We start from the raw sequence: 19,958 nt of genomic DNA, 5'->3' as shown, positions 1-19,958 counted from the left end.
AGCAGCCTGGCAAAGTCCCTGTGGAGGCAAGACACCGAGAAGGGCTAAACACAAATGAAAGGAGAAATGCACGGCATCAGCACTTTCATGACTTTGTTGTCTTGCTAACTCCATTAAGGACCATGATCTCCATCATTTCCCATCAGGCAGAGTAAAGCTGCAGCAACCAAAATAACTTCTAATTGTTGGCAGTTGCATCGGCAGAGTGGCTGTAACAAAGAGGAATATGTGGGCCAGCTAACTGGTGTTTGTGTAGCAGGTGCTTAAAGGCATGTGGTGTCTAGCCGCGCAGCAGGCTGACAGCGGTGTTGGTATGCTCGTGATGCATGAATGGATTTATGAAGCTATTAAGAAATCATCCTAAGGTATTCTGGCACACATCTGCTCCTCTGCTCTCCTTGCTCTCTGCAGCAAATTGGCACCACAAGTGATTACAAGGTTTCTATGGCCATCAGCTTTAATTTGGAGCTCTGGGAAAGTCTCTCATCGTGTGTGTGTGTGTGTGTGTGTGTGTGTTTGTGTGTGTTTGTGTGTGTTTGTGTGTGTGTGTGTGTGTGTGTTGTGTGTGTGTGTGTGTGTTTAATTTCATCTTCTTCAGCTCAACCTTTTTCTTTCTCTTCTCATTGTTTTGAGACTGTCTGAAGAAGCCCTTTGCTGCTTGGGTCTCATTAAATTAATTTGAATTAGGGAAATAATCAGATTGAAAGAATTAGTTGGACCATCATTTGTCACATGGTTACAGGCAGTTATTCCACTCTGTCCTGGCTTACTTGTCTTTAAATATTTCAATGTTTATAAAAACAGAACTTGACTTTTTTCCACATATTGCATCCCAGTTCTGCAGGAAAATAAGCTTTGTCTTCATTTAATTCATCGGCAGAGGCATTCTGACATTGCAATGTGGCACATGCACTGTATAATTTCATCATAAACTCACTGATAAAAACAACAACAGTGCACCAGTGCAATTAGTATTTAGCACAGACTGTACACTGTGAGCATGTAGTATGGAAGTGGGATACATGCCACTGCCTCTATCCATCTTTTAAGCAGCCTGATTACCAGAATAAATGTTGGCATTGCACATTTCTACAAACCACAGATGATGTAGTGGATATGTTGAAACTTCAAGCTTTTACACTTCAGCAGCGCTGTGGTTAGGCACAAACGCCTCTTGGTTTTGGTAAGGAAAAGATCATTTTGGCTTAAAATACTTGCTTGTGGTGGCAGAATCCCAGCTGGAAACAAAGCAATGTCTTGTTAGCAAATAACCATTACTATTGGCACTGTCCTGACAGAAAACGAAACAATGTCTCTGTAAAAAAAAAACTACTACTTCTGGCACTACCCTGGCTGGAAACGCGAGTATGTCTTTGTAAAAAATCATTTCTCGGGGCACTTTCCCTGCAGAAAAAGCAACTTAACCTAAAAAAATCTAAGGCTCTTTAAGAAACTATCCCAACAGGAAGCCCAGGGATATGTCTGTAAAAAAGCTGCTTTTATTGGCACTACCCTGGCTGGAGAGGCAGGGTTATCTCTGCAAAAAAACAAATTTCTCGTGGCACTATCCTAGCAGAAAAGGCTGGGATAGTTCGGTAAAAACACGACTGCTTTTAATGGCACTATCCCAGCAGGAAATGTAGCAATATCTTTGAACAATTTTGTTATTTCTGGGTCTCAAACAGTGCTCTGCAGCAGAAAGGTTGATATGACACGTATGAAAGGTACGTATCACGTCCATATTTTGCAGAAACACACAGTGCTAACATTTTCTTCAGATGACTTTGCTGCTTTCAGAGATTTAAGTGGAGGAGTGGAATTGTGGCAAAGCACTTTTGTTGTTGTGGGGTTGCAGTGCCTTGGTGAGGGTGCTTTTCAGAGATTGATTTAATACCCTTAAAAATGCCCGCTCACATTAGAAAAACATCCACCTAATGTTAAACGGTCATCTCTTTGTTACTGTTAGGTCTTTTTTTTAATCTCTCCCTTTCCTCATTACATTCAGAGTTGTGGTGTATTACTATAGGGCTTTTTAATTTGACCTTTTTGATATTGTGCCATATAATTGCCCTTTATCAGTAAAGCTATAGGTAGAAAAAAAATCCCTATTATTTCTGGAGGTCAAATGACGATTACACTGAATCATGAAATGCTTGGAGCTAAATCCTTTTTCAAACGAGATACTGTTACAATGAACTAGCTTCTCAATCCCTGTAATTGCAAGTTCACATAAAAATTAATTTTACACCCTTTGCACATTCATTGACCATGATAGTTTAATTAACAAGGTCCCTTTTAGAAATGTGAGACGGTGAGATTTATGTATTAAATTTGTTTACACGCCCAGTGGTTTCATACTATTGAAACTAATTGCATAGTGTCAGAGGGTATCTCCTTTTCAGTCATGGGACCTTGTCATTTAGCGCTCGCCTGCTTTTATGAAGAGCCTTCCCTGAGAAAATATTCAGCTCTGACCTTTTCAGAATCAAGATTTAAATTTGGAGAGCTTTAATAACGAGCCAGGGAGACAAAATTTTATTAAAAGACTTGCTTAAATGGACTTTAAGGGGCCGTCTGAGGGAATGACGGAGCAACCGAAGCCATTTCTGGAAATTCAAATAATGACTGTTTGACATTGATCAAGCGATAGCAGTTGGTGCTTTGCATATGCATTACATAGGCCCATGTTTGGGGGATCTATTCTGCTTAATTAACAAACCGGTTTGCAGCCAGGGAATCATAAATCTTGATTGTGCAATGTCAGCAAATTGTCTTTGGACAGGGTTTGTTTACAAAGTTGCTGAGGGCAAATCTGACCACTGATAGCTGGTATTAATTAATGTAGCGCATTGTCTCATTCCAGTAGTTCAACAGCAATTAAATGCACCAACAATGGAACATTCTCTGGTGATTAATTAAGGCATAAAATTATTGAGTCTGCGTCTCTGACTGGAGGATGGTTAATTATTTATAGTTAAATTAAGCCACAACCCCATGTCTGATGAAAAATGCTGCTCAACCTGCACGCCATTTTTGTTTTTCTCCTTTGCAACTTGTAAATGTAATGAGTTCTTTCATTTCACAGTGACATTATTGCATTAAAAATGATTAAATCTGTAAATTATTTCAAAAGGCATTGACCTTTATTGAATGATAAAAACTGTTTGAAATTGAGGCTGCAAGATTTTTATATTTTTAATGCGTTTGTTTTGTCGGACAGGAAGGAAGGAATTAATTTGAATTTCATAAATAGTGTCATAAACCAGAGCTGACACAAGAAGATAAAGCTTTAGAAAGATAAACAAATTTGACCTTCCTTCGGAACATGCCATCGACACAAAGATGGATTTGCAGCTATCATGTTGGACAGATATGCAAGTGAGTGCCATCACTGAGGTGTTTTATCCTCCCATCAACTCATTAAACTGAGCGGCAGGTACTGTTTGCTCTCCTCTCTTCTTATTAGATAAAAACCGCAGTGTGATGACTACAGATACCAGCTCCTTACTGAGCCGTTCAGTATCAGCGGGGAAATTAGACAAGACAATGCAAAACAACGCAGTGTGGTGCAACGCTAAGGGAACTCATTAGAACACTACAGCATGGGAGGAAGCCACATGATGCTTTGCAACATGTCATCAGGGGTGTTGTGAGTGTTATTACACAATCATAATTTGATAGCTTGTGCACAATTACTTCATTAATTTTGAGAATCTTGCATGATAAACACATGGGCCGAGAAGGACATAATAGAGGGAAGGCTTTGATGCAATATGGTGAAACAGAGCTTGTGATTTGCTGCAGTTTAAAGGGACAGTTCAGTCTCAAATCACAAATACATATTTTTCCTCTTGCCTGTAGTACTGTTTACCAATCTAGATTGTTCTGCTGTGAGTTGTCAAGTGTTGGAGATATTGGCTGTAGGGATGTCTGACTTCTTTTAAATCTAATGTCGCCAAGACCATTGGAACAGCATTGGGCGTTGAGGCCAATTTTACATGTTGGTCAAAAGTGAAACAACACCAACCATGTCTGTCAAGTGAAGCTATGGGCCCAAAAAGACTTTGTGCTGTAGACTCACATTGTCAAACAGATCAGTGCATACATTTTTCTGAGCGTCATAACCTTTGTGAAATGACTTGTTTACCATCATCATTTGATCCTTTCCAACCTGTTCTCATTCTGAAGTCATCAAATACCGCCGCTTTTGCAGTGACTTTGGCATAAGAGCCCGATGCCAAAAGCCATCTTTCATGTCTAAATGATACTTCTCTGGATGGCGTCAGCTGAAAATGTGGCTTGACAAAACCATTTGGTGTAATTATACGCCTTAGGACAGCTGGATGGCACCTTCCTTGGCAGGCTGATAAGTGGACAGGTGGAGTCAGTTGAGAATGCGGCTCGACAGAGTCTGTATTGCCCGCATGATGACCTGCTGGATGGCGTCAGGTGGAAATGCCACTAACAATTTAATATAAGGAGCTTGACGGTCCCTGTAGAGCGGTCTGGAGCTAGCAAGCCCTGGACTTTCATGCAGGAGTCTGGTGTTTGCATCCTGTCTGAATGTAATGTTTTTTCCTACACCTTGTCGTGTGCCCCGTTTGCCTAATCCTTACCATTCATGCCAGCGTGTGCTTTTGTTGACGTCCCAGCGTTGGTTGCCATGTGCTCTTGTTGCCTAAACATAACCACATGCAGCGTAATCCCACCATGCACTTTTGTTGGCATCACGGTAGCTCCATCACAGAACATAAATAGCAGATGCAGAAGGATATCTGTAGCGTAATATATTGACATGGAAGTCCGCTGCAAAGTGGCAACGTGTGACGACTTTGGAAGAAAATTGTGTCCATTCAGTCCGATGACATTCTGAAAGTCTCGAAGAGCAGCAAGACTAAATCATATTATCCATGTTCATGTTAGCGGAGGTAGAAACCTGAGAAATGCGCTTGCTGTATGGGCCCCTCCCCTGCTAACAGCATCACTGTGAAAGTGTGAATCTGCTCACGGATGAGACGCTTGTGCTCGTGACAGCACGCTGTGTAAACATTAACGGTGTCCTCCTCGACTGAGCTGTAACATTAGCAAGCTCAGTGATGCTAGACGAGTCAGTAGTAGATGCACGCTTCCTTCTGTGCAGTGATGCAGTTGACAGGTGTAGTGTGTTAGCGAGAAAATAGTAGTCAGACATGGTTGTTTGAAGAACTTCTTAGACTTTTATACAGTGTAGAGTGAAGGACTGCTTGGAAAGTCTACAACAGCCATCAGTCTCGCTTCACTTCCTGACATACTGTATTAAAGTCAGGCTCGAAGAATTGAGCTGTCATATGTGTGGCTCAGCTGACACTTGAATAAGACTATAGGGACAAAGATGAGCCGTGTCTGTGTGTCTACAAATGTCTGTCAGACAGAGCAGGCTGAAACCATTAACCAAACAAGCATTAAGGAAATTGCCCTCTGCTTTAACTGCTTAGATATATCAGAGTCATTAACGCAAACATTTGCAAATGAGCTTTCCAGCGCGCTCTACATGAGAGCGCTCCATACAGTTCTCCTCATGATACTCATTAATCTCAAAACACAAGGCTTAAAAAACTGAAAATAAGGTAACAATGGCAAAGAAAAAACTTTGGGGTTTGAATTGCAGCATTTTTCACTAAAACTGTGGTTCAGACCGGTTTTGATTTGCTCTCTCGTTGTCTGCTGTCCCATGGGTGCCTCTGTCTGCAGAGGAAACACACCTGTCTGAAGCTCACAGGAGAAATCTCTGCTTTTATCTCAATAAACAGACGAGCCAGGCAGCCGTTATCCAAAGCCCTTTACTGCTTTTGTTTACGTCTCTATCATGAATCACCTTTCATCGAGGGAATCTCACTGCGGTGGTGATTTATTAACTCTTTTAAATTAGAGCTAAATTAGATTCATTGGTGCATGAAGATTGACATGAAGCCTATTGCCTGGTCTATGAGCAGTGTATCATGATATTATAAAATATGATATTGATCGGTCTCTAATTACCTGTTTCTTTGCAGTTTGTATTGCAATATTTAAATGTTTCAGCATTCAGTGTGTGGAATTCAGGGGGATATATCGGCAGAAATGGTATATCATACTCATAACAAGGTTTTCATTAGTTCCATATCACTGTAAATTAAAGATTATTGTGTTTTCGTTATCTTAGAATAAGCCGTTTATATCTACATACAGAGTCTGCCATGTTGTTTCTATAATAGGCCAAAACCAACATTAAAACACTGGCTCTAGAAAGGCTTTTTAGAAGCGTAAATGCAATTTCCCGGGGTACAAAGCTAATGTTAGACAGTCGCATGACTTTAACGTTGCCACCACAATGAGGCTGTAATGCTGTGTTAAGTATTCACTGCTTTTTTAAAGCCCCAAAGACTTCAAAATTCAGTGGTGGGGTATTTACTACAGTAATTGATGTTGTAGAAAAAAAATCAGAAATTCTCTTAAGCCTGTGCCAACCACAGACCTTATTAAAGGCATTTAACAAAAAAAAACATCCAAAAGACCCGTAAACTTCAAGACAAGGGAACCAGGAGTGCTGAAATGCTAACTTATTTCATTTCCAGGTTTTAGGACTTATTCCTGCAGTTCCCAAATGGGACGTCCTCCATCTTTATACAGCATTACACACAATATACCTCCCCTCATTGTGTCTCTGCTTCCGTCATAATCATTATGGCCACTAAGAGGTGCCACCTTTCAGTAAACATAAGTATGAGTTGTAATATGCTGCTTGCACAGTTTGTTTTTTTTGGGGGGGGGAGTGGCCTGATGTAGACCTTTAAATTTCAACACAATGTGCTTTAAACCATGCAGGAGAATCCAGACATTACTTTTTAAAAAACATTTTAGAGAAATTTGCAATTAAAATTTTCTTTTGTAGTTCATCTACATTCATGCAAGTACCCAAGACATTACACCCACAGCTTTGGCCTTTTAAAATGTTTTGGCTTATGAAGCATTTTCCCATTTCTGTGACAAAAGCACTGCTTGGTGATTCAGTGCGCCTCGCTCTCTAAAAACAGCTGTCTAACTGCACCACATTATGAGCGTCTACTCACCTCTCTCTCACATTTAACAACTGCAGATCTTCATGGTGTTAACTGCCCACAGCTGCTTTTAGAGGTAAAACAATAAAAAACAATATCCAGTGCATGCAAGATTGGAAAATATTGATGTAAAAGTAATGAATATTTTCCAGTACTTGAATAATAGCAGAGGTGATCATGGGTCTTTTCATATTCTGAATATTTTTTACTGCTCAGTGTCTCACTGTTATACATAATTAACATTATTTTTTGGCTATTACAGCGCGCAGATTTACTGCAGCCATTTAAAAGTGCTCATAAAACCACATAAATATAGGAAAATCACATTCTCGTCATGTTGATTCTCTGCTGTAATGACCTGTAATGACCACAGGATGGCACTGTGGCTTTATCTCTAAACCTGCGGAGCCGCTCTCCTCTGATCAGCTGCAAAAACTTTGAAGAAGTCTCAGATTCCCCCCAAGGAAACTATGAAAGACAAAGTTGTGAGAGCTGGAGCCGAGGCGATTTAAAGAAGAAAAAAAAAGTATGACTGTAAAAGAGCTGGAGTTGTGATCTTGTTTCCTGTGATCCATATATATTGAGCAAAGGGAGAATGATGGTTGAGTGGGGACTGCGGCACCTCAGTGGCCCTGTAGATGAATGAAGATGCAAATGGAGGGAGGGGGAAGTTAAAGCCTTTAGTGACACTAAGCACACCCCAGAGGCCCCCTGGTGCAGAGCGCTCAGCCTCAGCACATCAAGGACACAGCCTCTCTGTCTGAGCGTCCCCTTGGCACGCATCACATCCCGTCCAGCTACATTTTCATCCAGACAAACACTTGACTCCTTATGCTGTGCCGAGCCGATGACAAGAGACAGATGTGGCCTCCTCAGACAATCCAGTTTGATAAGCTGCTGCTCCACAAACTATTAAATAACCCAAAGAAAACCAGTGGACTGAAAAAAGCAAAAGCCCTACTTTACATGAGAATGGATATGCCTGGAAACTGTACCCTCACACGTTGGCTTCGCCTTGCCTGTAAATGTCAATTTCATGTCAGATTCTTTCTCTATTCATCCATGACGTTTGTGATTGCTTCATCCTTTTGCATGAGAATGGCTTGAAATGAATGTTGGCTTATTCGGCTGCTCGTTTTCAGCACCCTGTAAATGAAATGCATCTTAAAGGACCGGGGTAGCAGACAATCACATGATCAGGCGCCGCTTTATGAAATATGAAATGGCGCGCTTTATATTTCTAAAGTTATGCAGTGTGCCTCAACAGGCTTGAAGTGTTTTATAGTTTTCTTTATCCTCTAAGAGCAGCTCCACGGCGGGACCTTGGCTATGCTAAGGAGTGTCACAACCATGATGCAGGCCCCATGTGGCATGTTGTTTCTGTGAGTCATTCAGGCATACAGTACTCTGGCTTTCCTCTCCACTGGTTACAGAAATACAGGTGAGCCCACAGCAGGTGAACCTGTCATAGTCAGCACCTGCGGGATCCTAACAGCCAGCAGGGGAAAAGTGAAGGACAGAGGAAGTTTTGTTGTGAGGAGTTCTGCTGTGCCACCTGGGAAGCTCAGTAATGAAGGTGAAACGCAGTGTTGTCAGTGCTGTCCTTAAGACACATGGTGAGAAAATGTCATTACCATAATACAGGTTTTGCTTTACATGCCGTCATGTCAAAATTCAAATCAAGTAGTTTGTATTAGTTTATGTATTAGATAACCAATTCAAAAAGAGCACTTATTATAACATTAAAGGTCCCATATTAGGCTCATTTTTAGGTTCATGTATTTTGTGTTTCTATAAAAACATGTTTATATTTTTAATGTTCAAAAACACTTTGTTTTTCTTATACTATCTTCCTGAATATGCTGATAAATATTCACTGTTGGGCTGAAACGCTCTGTTTTAGAGTCTGTAAGCTCCCCTCCAGAAAAAAATGTACTTGTTCTGATTGGTCAGTGATTTTGAGTCATCAGCATCTGTGTTCTCACAGGGCCGGTTTCCATTGAGCCTCAAATTGCGCAAATTGAAATATAAAATTCGTCTAATGGAAACACCTCAATTTCGAAAAAATTCCCATTTTTCGCTTTATAGGCTTGCATGAGGTGGTATTTCAGGTGACTTGAAAAAACCATATTTTTTTTAGCTGCAAACGCTTTTTTGCTTTGAAAGGTCACATGATGCTATGGCTGTACGCTTGTCAGTAGGAAGTGGCTCCCCCGGGCATGATGCAGCAGGCGCTTTAAGAGGTGTTACTGCATCGCATAACTACAGAAGTTGAGTGTATCATCTGGAAGTTTTGAATTTACAATTCCTCTGTGCAATTGTGGACTATCACCTCCCAGAAATCCCTCATATGGGGCCTCTCCTACGTAAAAGGGGCTTGCCTTTCCATTATGAATTATCTCATTGAATCAGTGTTTTGCTTTGCGCTATTTTGTTTTCTGTATGCGACCAGAAGCCAGAAGTTAATGTCAAACAGGATGCTCAGAAGGGGGAATAATTCACAACAAAAACAAAATAAACACCACCAACAAAAAAACATTGGTACCTGTTATTAACAAAATTGTCATTTTAATGATCAGTATATATATAATCTCACAGGTGCGTCCCTTATTGTAAACCAGCATTGTGATTTGGTGTAGGTCGTGTTGTTGTGACATCGCTTCATACTGTTGACTGAATGTTTTGTTATTTAACAATATTTATTTTCACCTGTAGCTACTTTATGATTAAAAAAAAAACCAACATGGAACCTTTAGTGTAAAAATGAACATGCAATATGTGTCTGATTATTTAGGTAATATGTCAAACTGCACATCCATGATGGCCTTTTGGCCTTTTAGTGCGCTGCTCATACACCTCTGCTTGGCACTGTAATTTGTTTAAATGTTGATTTATGAACTAATTTTCTGTAATTGCTGCTTAGTGCCACTGTTAATCCAAGCTGCCTGCCTCCTGAAGCACATTAGGCCAGATTTGTATAATGAAGTAATTAGTTCAATTACAAAGAAGAAAGTAGGGATACATAAGAAACGGGGAACAAGAAGCTAGAAAGTACCCCCGTGCCACAAGCATGTTTTTCATCTTGCTATTATGAAACATACTCAGCAGAGAATGTGAAAATAGCCTCGTTGTGAGCAAATGATTTTCTTAATTAAAGCCTGCACATGGTAGAGTTAATTTGAATCTTCTTATATGGACATTTGTATTCAGTTTGGTTTCTGATGCCAGTTTCTGGACCCACTTCGCTGAAACATCTCACGTATCAAATTATTTCAGCTTGCTAACAATCCTCGCTACTTCACACGCTCAAAAAAAATATATAGCTCTGTGTTTTCTATTTGGCTTCTGTCACCCACCAGAAGCTGCCATTGCGACCAAGAGTGCTCCATTGTCTGCTAGCATTGTCATTGTTATTAGTCTTTTTGGATTGCCTGTGGAGGTATCGGCAGGCTCCGGGGGAAGCAGGCGCCAGGCTGGATAATTAGTTGTTCTTCGATGCCAGACGGGCACGTTGCCGTCACTTGGAGGGGAAATGGAAAGTGGCATCACTATCACAGTAACACCGGAACAACCTTTGGTGTGAGGGCTGGGTTCCAGCGCATCTGTCACACCACTAGTCATCTACCCACTGGCAAGACAATAATGCTTACCAGTCTCGCAATACACAGCATGGATAATTACTTTATCTGAAACGGCATCATTCTTGTCATATTTGTCATAATTAGTTGTGGTGTGGTGGAATCGATACTGAGTGTCTGCGTTGGCTCGGCTGATTGTTGTGGACAAAGACATTGGAAGATTTGGGAATTTTAAATATTCCATAAAAATATGTATTTGAAAAACAAATAGAGGTCAAAATGATGTATTTTGCGTTTATTTTTGTATAACTGATGTATTAAGTGATGGGCGTGATACTGACTTTATTTTTTCATTAAATTTCCAACATAACATCTCCAACCATAAGCTTACTCCCGGGGGCCCTGGGGTGACGCCTCTGCTGCTTCCTCTGGGAGATGTATAAGATGATGTGAAGTATGGAAATGCCTACGAGCAAGGTACCTCCGAAACCCAGGAGCATGCCATACCAAAGGGGTTGAACTACACCCAAAGGCCCCTTCTGGTACTGAGCGACAGGGGCCCGCTCCACAATCAGATCCATGTCACGCCACGTAAGATCCCTGACTAACAAACACATACAGGACAGATACACTTATCATCTCAAAGGACTGTGGGAGCATTTCTGTCAAGTTTTTACATGAATGAAACATGTGACAGACTTAAAAAAAAAAAAAAAAAAAAATTGGACAGGTGATAATTACATTTTTGAATTTTTAGGTATCCAGGGAAATACTCCTTGTATAGTGAGAGTGTTGATGTTGAGAGGTAATGAGTTGGAAGCGTGCCCACGGCCACCCAATCTAATCCGGTATCTCATCTAAGCATTTAATAGATTCAGGGTTCAGTGTAACATTAAATCATTTGTCATTTAGACAGTCTCCAGAGGGATAACCCAAAAATCTCCTCTTGACGTCAATAGCCGGAGATTTTTGGGCTTAGATATTTTAAGACTCAGTTCTCACTAACTATATTTTGTAGTGTGCCCAGTGTGGTCATGCTGCTCGTTTGAGCAGTGCTGCTCAGGTGCAGCTCGGCTGCTGCTCAGCTGCAGCACATCTATAGTATGGTTGTCTCGCCTATTTTTTTCTGCACAGTTTAAGCAAAAAAAGACTGTGAAAATGCTATTTTGATATTTTGCACCACCTCTCACGACAGAGGTTATGCTATAGGGCCACAACGAAGTCTCCCCTTTTTACCGGCCCTCCTTTTTTACACAGAACCAAACAACACCAGAAAACAGTTTTCAAGACCAACAAACAACAACATCAGTTTTGGCATTTGTGCCACTCAAAGTCAGGCACTTTTAAGCAACACAGTGCTGCTTTTCCAGCCGTGTTCGTGCCACTCATTGTGCTTTTTAGGGACATACGCAATCATTTTTCAATCATAACCAAGTAGTTTTGTTGCTTAAACCTAACCCCTGACCCTCTTTTACTGCCGCGTTTGTGCCAACCAAAGCTTGGTGCTTTTTAGTGACACATCACTGCCTTTCCAACTGCTTTTGTGCCACTCAAAGCTGTTTTTTTACAGCCATTTTTAGTGACATTCATGATCATTTCCAAACTATGACAAGGTAGTTTTGTTGTATCTGCTGACCCCTTCTTACTGCTGCATTTGTACCACTCAGACGTTTTCTTTTAGTGACATACGCAACATTTTTTGTAAAAATAATCAAGTAGTTTTCTTGACTAAATCTAACCCTCACCCTTTTCTCACGGCTGCGTTCATGCCACTTAAACCTGGATTTTTTTTGTGACATCCAAGAACTTTTTCTAACCATAACCAAATAGTTTTGTTGCTCGATCCTAATTGCCAACCCCCTCCTATCAATAACCCCTTCTGTGTCAAGATTAAATACTAAAGGTGGCCTCCGGCATCATTTTCGTAACACTGGGGGCTTCTGCCCAAGTGGCAAAGTATGATAAGTAGGGATGAGATCACATCACTGTGCTAAACTAATGCGACTCTTTCAAGCTTAAGGATAAATTACCTTTTCTTTTTCTGACCCTCTGTTTTTCATGCTGTTGGTCTTTTGTGTGTGATTGTAGCGGTGGGGAGTTTAAGGAAGTGACATATTTGTGATAGTCTTCAACGTAGCGTTTCAGGCTCAAGAGTTTGTCCTGGTTGATGTTCTTCCCCACTTCTGTAAAAAAACAACAAAACACAAGCACAGGGCCAATAATCCGATTGTCACTTCAGATGCTCACCGTGTCTCATCCTATAAAGGATTGTACATTTGAATTTAATTGTTGTTTTCTCACCCTGAACATAATTAGCTCTGGCAGGAGAACAACTGCTGTCCTTCAGTTCAGAATAAAACAGAATGAACCTCTCAAGTTCCTACGTATGAGTAGATCTCTTCACAACTGCAATCAAGTGTACGATAATTGCTGCATTCTGCATCTACACAGTCTTTTTCCATCAAAGCCACCACTGCCCCCCCTCATGTCTTATAACTCATCTCTTCCCATCCTCTCCTTGTCCTCTTCTTTTTTTCCCCCAAAGCTGCTGATGAAAGGAGCAGATGGTTTGTTCTGTGGCTGGTGTCAGCTCCACTGAGTCCTCTGTCAGATCATTTACACCTCCTTCTATCCAACGCCACTCGGCTGTGGAGTTGTGTGCACACTGGACTGCAACACATGCCAGAGACTGGCAGTATGCAAAATATGCCACTTTTGAAGTTCCAATTAAAACAAATCTCAAAGTAATGAAGCAATTACGCGCTGTTGTTAAAGTCTTGAGGAGGCCTTCTTGACCGAAATAAACCAGTTTTGAAAATACACCGACATGTACCCAAATGAGGCTTTGTTCCAATTTCTTTTTGTCGAGGGACGTGCTGAGACAGTACAGCACATTGAAACTATTTTAATTTGAAACCCATTACCTTAGTGGCACCACACAGAACTATTCTGTTTCAAAAGAAAGTATTCAGTACTTGAGGAGTGTTTTCTTTCCGTCTCCATTTCTTTCTCACCAATGGCAATGTCCGTCCTGCCGATGTGCTGCAAGGCGCGAGAAAGCCTGTCGTAGTAGGTCTGCTCGCCGTACCTCAGCAGCCAGTCTGTCAGGGCCGTCCGACACTGAGCCTCACCATCTAGTAAACACAAAACATATGGCCGTCTCAGACAGGCAGGTCTCTGACAGCCAGCTTGCTGCCAGAAACTCCCCGAGCTGAGCTGGACGTTTGAGAAACAGACAGGTCTCAGGGTGGACTTCATTTCTACGTTATTACAGCCAATAGCATAAAACTCTTAAATAAGGTTCACATTTGCTGCCGAAGCCAATGTGAGGCGTCTGAGTTACACAAATCAAGTATATTTTCCAAAGTTATTTTCATCTACGTAAAAACTTTAAGTACATTTAAATGACCGACTTTTTTTCAACAGTTCGATCCCTGGCTTCTCCAGGCACCTTGTCTAAGAGAGAGAGAGAAAGTCGGCGTGTGGTTTCTCCCTTGATTTAACTATATTCTTTGAGTCTTTAGATTTATGAAATCATGAAAGTACACTCTGTAGTTAAAACAACAGCTCAAGAGCCAGCAAGGATCCGCCCTGGCTGATTTGAGCTGGTTAATTAATAAACTGGTAAAGTGTCCCTTTAAGACTAGCATTATTATTTGGGATTGGTAAAAAAAATTTGTGATGAACAAAACTCAGACTGACCCTCAGAAAAGTCGGTGCAACAACAAAACGTGTGTGTTGCACATTGCAATGTGCAGGCTCTTTTCAGCTTTAATCATAGCGTTTGTTGGCTGCAAACGAATTTATATTGGGGTTACATCTTGTGTTGGTGATGTTTTTTTGTGTTATTTACTTTATGTAGCACTAATAATGCATGCTGTTTGTCATTTTTTGGTGATTATCTGAGTTTTGTTCTTTTCTTTCTAGTTAAATCTTTTCAGGCCGAACTGTGAACCAGGCTGTTTATTTGCAATTCACATGCACAGTGTACAAATATCCATCTATAGGAAAGGAATTTACTGTTGTTTGGTCAAAAGAGTTTGCTGGTGCGGTTAGAATTCTCTGTAGTCATGTACTTTTACTTCACTATAATAGTTTGGTACTCTTCATTCCCGCCTATGATTCCCATGGTCATGATGATGCACTAACCTGCAGCAGAAGAGGTGTCTCTCTTGGGTCGAGGCTTAAGATTTAGTTGATTTTTTTCTGGTGAGAGGCGCTCAAGGTGCTGGAAGATGTTCTCCTCTGGGTGAGAGAGGGCGAACAGAAGGTCCTCACACTCCGTAGACGTCAGCAGCTCCACTAAGCGCTCCAGCTGATGCACACCGATGTCCTCTGCCACTAAACATAACACACACTAATTACAATAAGACGTAATACCTCTAAAGAACACCGGTTTAGCAAAAAGACAAGTGGACCAAAGCTTGAACAACATGAAAGCATGACCACACAGTAAACTGTAAATTCCAGTTAATGAAGCGTGCTGCTGACACTTCACAACATTTCTGCAGCACGCTTGTGCTTTCAATTAGCGAGTGCTGCTTGCGTGGCGTGAAACTGTCATAAAGCCCTCCTCAGCTGCTCAGAATAGAAACCGAATAATCAACATTTCACAACAGAGAACAGAGCAATCAGCAAATTCAGTCTCGCTGTGAGTTTCTTTAGTTCAAATCTTACAACACTCTGTCTGCTGATGTAACTGCACCTGCTGTAGGAGCATGTGCTCTCACCTGTGTCCTCTCCGAGTGTTGAACTCAGAAGGAGAAAGAGGAAGAATATCCAGACTTTCATGTTAGCTGAAGTTGTACAGAATCAGTAGATGCAGCTGACAAACTGTGAAGTTTAGTTTTGAAAACTTACCAGAATAGAATGTGCTGAATTTGAAACAATACAACTGTATGAGGAACAGCCAATCACCTAAAACAGTATTGTGAATATGTTAGTTTGCATTACTTTCCTTATGATCTGTAAGTGATAGGAGCATGGGTGGATTACAAGAACATGGCCCCTGGGCACAGTAAAGGGCCCCTCCAACCTCTCCCACTCAGAAGCAAGGCACACAAGTGGCTGTGGTGGTTTTGCACGTCTTTGTTATACATCTTTATGTGGGTTTGTGTATTTCTTATTTTATTTGACTCTTTTTCAACAACAAAGCGATTGCAGTACAATCAGCCTGACATATCAAAATATAAAAGCTTGCATGTTTTACCTCCAACCACTGCCAGATAATCTGAAAGACAAATTATAAAAAAACTAAAATGAAAGTGTACATACATATACATATATGCATACATTTTAGACATGCATAAGCAAACAGTGCATAAATCAAAATGCAAACATAAGTACTCACACACATATTCATACAAACAAATAGATGTATACATTTGTCACAGTTGCCTATAACCATTGTCATGTGCTTTGAATACAGATCAGTTATGGAAGAGTAGTTTTAGCATTTTCATGTACATCAGAAATGGTTTACATGTCCTTTAAAATTAAGGGTTTGTGTTTCTTTGAGGTAATTTTATGTCTTCTTGAAGTTCCTGTGCATGTGTTTGTGGTCATTTTTAGTCTCCTTTTAGACACTATGTGTTAATTTGAGTGACACTTGCTGCATCCATCCATAGATCGGAGATGCATCAGAATTTTTTGGAGATTTTACTGGAGGGCTTCAGTGATTCTTTTTCTTACTGATTAATCAACCATTCTCAGATAGATAGGTCGAAATTAAATTACCTATAATCAATGAATAGATTCAAAAAAGCAATAAGAAACTGCATCTTACATGTTCGAAAAAGGAGTAGGAGGAAGTATCAACTAATTCTTACCTCTTCTCAGCTAATCAGTTAATTTGTGAACTTTATCTCTAACATGTATACATAGAGTTACACAAACATACATACACATATCCATACACTTACATATATATACATGCACATATGCATACATGTACATACATATGTATATAAATCATTTACTTCCCACCAACCTACCCGTGCCTGTCATTCTTAATTAGTAAAGTGATTGTCAAGCCAATAAAATGTCCAGAAATGATCTAAAGTTCAAATCCGACAATAATTTAAACTGCTTGTTTAGTCTGTTTATTCCGTTTCTAGTTACATACATACATACATACATACATACATACATACATACATACATACAAACATTACAAAGTTGAAGTAATGTGATGATGTCAGTATTGTGAGAGTGGATTGGATACATTGCTCTGTTTTAGGTCTGGTTGAAATACTCTGCAGGTAGCTTCACAAAAACTACTAACCCTATAAAGGAGTCTGTTTTCTTGCATTGCAAAGTGGGTAATGCACATACTGTGGGGTATAAAATGAAACACAGAGGTATGTAAAAGTAAAACAGCATTATGCTAATCTCTGCTTTTTATGTGAGCTGCGAGTACTTGAGATGCATCTCTCTAGCAGGGAGAATCATGTTTAATGACATTATTGTGTGGGCTACAGTGAGGGCATGTTTTAAATTGTTAATAAGCTTCATTTGCCAAACAGTAAAGGTTGTTTGTGTGGGCTGAGTCTCAAATTCTCCATGTTGGCTAATGAAAAAAAATCATGCTCTGGGGCTGACAACCACCGAAAGTTGGGTGTGGGTGGTGTAATGGCTCTGAAATGTTTGAGATGTTAAAAGAAAGAAACTGGGCACAAGGTCAGGATATTTATTTATGTAACTGAGTTGCACATTGTATGTTATTGATGAAAAGACATGCATTACATATTTCATGCTATACATTGCAGGAAAATACATTAAATATACAGTATTATTGAGCACAAATAGTGTGACCTTGAAGAAAACATGCTGTTAAAATGGAACAAATTGAGTTGGTTCTTCAACTTTTGAATCGCCTCCCGGTAATGTGAGCTTGTGAAGCCGTATCCCCATGTCTCTTACACTTCACACCACTGAAATCTGTTGAATACAGATACAGACTCCGGTGGAATGAAGGATAGAACACATGGAATATTCTTGCAGAAACTGTCTGAAATACAAGACACAAAAATTCAAAAAACAGCCTTCATTTTCAATCTAAGAGTCATTACAGTTTTCCCAAAGTGATGATTTTTAATGTTGGGCTGGAGGCCGGGTGGAGGTCGACCCTGGTGACTGGGGACTGTGTGATTTATGAGGAAGCCTCTGAGGTTGAGGGGGTGGCACTGAGTGCAGCAGGGATTGGATGTTGGCCTCTCCCTTTTTCTTGAGTTTAAGTTTTGAGCCTGAGCGAGACCAGGCCTGCCCCGCTTTGGGGCTCCAGGCTGCTGTTGAAATCCTGAGCTCTGGCACGTTATCACAGGCCTGAGCTGAATGACTGTGAATGACTCATCAGTGATGCAACACCCCGCCACAGCCCCCCGACTGCCACCAGACACCCCGGCCAGCCTCGCTATCTGTCAGCCTCAGAGTCCCGCTCCTGGGGAAACACAACACATCGCTCACTCCTCACACCTGAAACTCCCTGATAGTCATACTTCTCCCTCTTTTACACGCACCTTCTCACATAAATGCTTCCCTCCTACACCCAAAAAACTCCTGGTCCTCCCAAATCTTAATACAAATGCTTCCAAGCATGTGATTTCTCCAGGTGATCTTATCACTTTAATAAATTCACCACAGGTACTTTTGTAACAGCGTTATTAGTTATACTTGTAGCTCTAGACAAATCTACTGTCTGAAGCATTTTCAAGATTAGACTTTTTGCTTTTTTTCCTGCATAGATGAATGCCTTACCTCGCTTAAAATGCATTACTCACCTTATTTGCTCCTTTAGTTCCCCTGCGCCTCTGTGAATGCAAATCAAACAACAAAAATTGCTCAAAGCAGCCTTCAGCAGGTGCTGAAGGTTCAGCTGTGCTATCTGTCTTCTCTCTGGCTTTTTTCTCCACCTGATTCAGGTATTGGTGTTTTTTAGAGGACGGCACCGACCAATGAGATGCAAGCACCTGAGAGGGACCACCTTTTTTTTTTTTTTTTTTTAAGCAATAAAAAAACACCACACCCTTCCATGTGGAGAGGTTTAACGCCAAAGATTAAGAACAAATAAACACAAAATTGGAATCAAAGTAAAGGTAGTATTCCCAGAAGTGCTGTGACCATACAACAGTTTTAACAAAATCATCATCATTTTAAAAAAAATCTCTTATTAACATAACAGACACAACATCTTATCCACTTCAAAGGCGTTGAAAGAAAAACTCCAAGGAAGGCATAAACTTACAAATGAAATAAAGGAGTTTCATGTAATATTCATCTAATAAGGGCCTCGCGCTCATTATTTGATGAGCCTCAGCTGTAATTTGCTCCTTTTTTGCCTCGCTCTCCAGAGTAAACCACATTCTTCATTAGACCGGAGCATCTCTAAAGCATTTCACAAGCCCTTCAAACCCATTTTCATGAAAATATTTGCAACTGTGGCAAGAAGAAAGAAATATGCAGTTAGTTAAATAGCTCATGAGCATCATTCAGCCCTAAAATCACTATCATCCACATTGTAATATATTAGCAAAATAACTCAAAAATTGACATCTCTGCAGTCATTTCCTGGCAGACCCAAATACCTTCATAAATACATTTTATTAACAAGCAACTTTGCAGCTCTGTTGTCTAGCCGCAAGCATATCTCCTCCTTTCAGCCTTAAATGAAAAATGGGGCGACACCCGACATCCCTTAATGTGAAAGGACCGACTTTTTGAAAAGCATTCCTTCCCCTCACAATGGCAGGGTTAAGGTGGAGGGGGGGATGGGTGGGTGAGGAGGAACAGCGCCCACACATTCCTGAAGTAGAGAGCTGCAGCATGCCTCACCTGACAAGATATTTCTCCCGAGAGCACATTCATTCGAGCCCAATCTTCTTTATATGTGATTTTACTGACAAGGACACCAATATCTTTGAGTTATGAGCTGTTGTTCTCTGGAGACAGACAGTGCTTTACCTCTGTGTTCTGTGTGGGCCAGATAGCTCTGGACAGTGTGACTTGTTCGGGGTAATCTTTTGGACCTCTGGAAGGTGACAGCTGAAAAACGAGTCTCTAAAAACACTCTGCTCGCAGGCAGCCCTGTGTCTGGCTTACTAACCACACAGAGGCAGCGCATTTTTTTTCTATTCTGGCCGATACTGTTGCTTTGCCATGGGCGGATGAAACAATGGGCCCCTGGGCACAGATATGTAAAAGGCCCCACCACCTCGCCTACATAGGAGCAAAACACACAAACATTGTGATGGTTTTGCACCTTTTTTTGTTGTTGTTTTGTGCCTCTTTAGCCCTTTTTACACAGAGA

At 40.7% G+C, this 19,958-nt stretch overlaps 1 protein-coding gene and 2 long non-coding RNA genes across 3 annotated transcripts in view; 1 reads left to right on the top strand and 2 right to left on the bottom strand.

Annotated features, from left to right (window-relative positions):
• Window positions 1-19,958, top strand: part of LOC148188672 (uncharacterized) — a 99,375-nt gene that overhangs the window by 33,121 nt on the left and 46,296 nt on the right. The window lies entirely within an intron of this gene.
• On the bottom strand, window positions 11,008-15,445 carry tmdd1 (transmembrane and death domain 1). Its single transcript, XM_042491074.2, has 5 exons — window positions 15,385-15,445; window positions 14,804-14,995; window positions 13,669-13,788; window positions 12,685-12,837; window positions 11,008-11,258 (listed from the first exon to the last, which is right to left on the bottom strand). Exons 1-5 carry the CDS (start codon window positions 15,443-15,445, stop codon window positions 11,008-11,010), a joined length of 777 nt encoding a protein of 258 aa, XP_042347008.2.
• LOC148188673 (uncharacterized) lies at window positions 17,329-18,991 on the bottom strand. Its single transcript, XR_015777331.1, has 2 exons — window positions 18,433-18,991; window positions 17,329-18,092 (listed from the first exon to the last, which is right to left on the bottom strand). It is a non-coding gene; the product is annotated as an uncharacterized LOC148188673 (long non-coding RNA).

Source organism: Plectropomus leopardus, chromosome 9, assembly GCF_026936395.1.
Source record: "Plectropomus leopardus strain MGB_pleo_1.0 chromosome 9, ASM2693639v1, whole genome shotgun sequence".
Taxonomy (NCBI): domain Eukaryota; kingdom Metazoa; phylum Chordata; class Actinopteri; order Perciformes; family Serranidae; genus Plectropomus; species Plectropomus leopardus.
The sequence above is the reverse complement of the archived record's forward strand: the minus strand, read 5'-3'. Positions and strand labels throughout refer to the sequence as shown.

Excerpts from the sequence above, each read along its gene's own strand:
- tmdd1 (XM_042491074.2), bottom strand. The coding sequence starts at position 15,445 with ATGAAAGTCTGGATATTCTTCCTCTTTCTCCTTCTGAGTTCAACACTC. Across the intron at positions 14,996-15,384 it reads AACACTCGGAGAGGACACAG|TGGCAGAGGACATCGGTGTG; the intron begins GTGAGAGCACAT and ends TGTTATGTTTAG. Across the intron at positions 12,838-13,668 it reads CAGGACGGACATTGCCATTG|AAGTGGGGAAGAACATCAAC; the intron begins GTGAGAAAGAAA and ends GTTTTTTTACAG.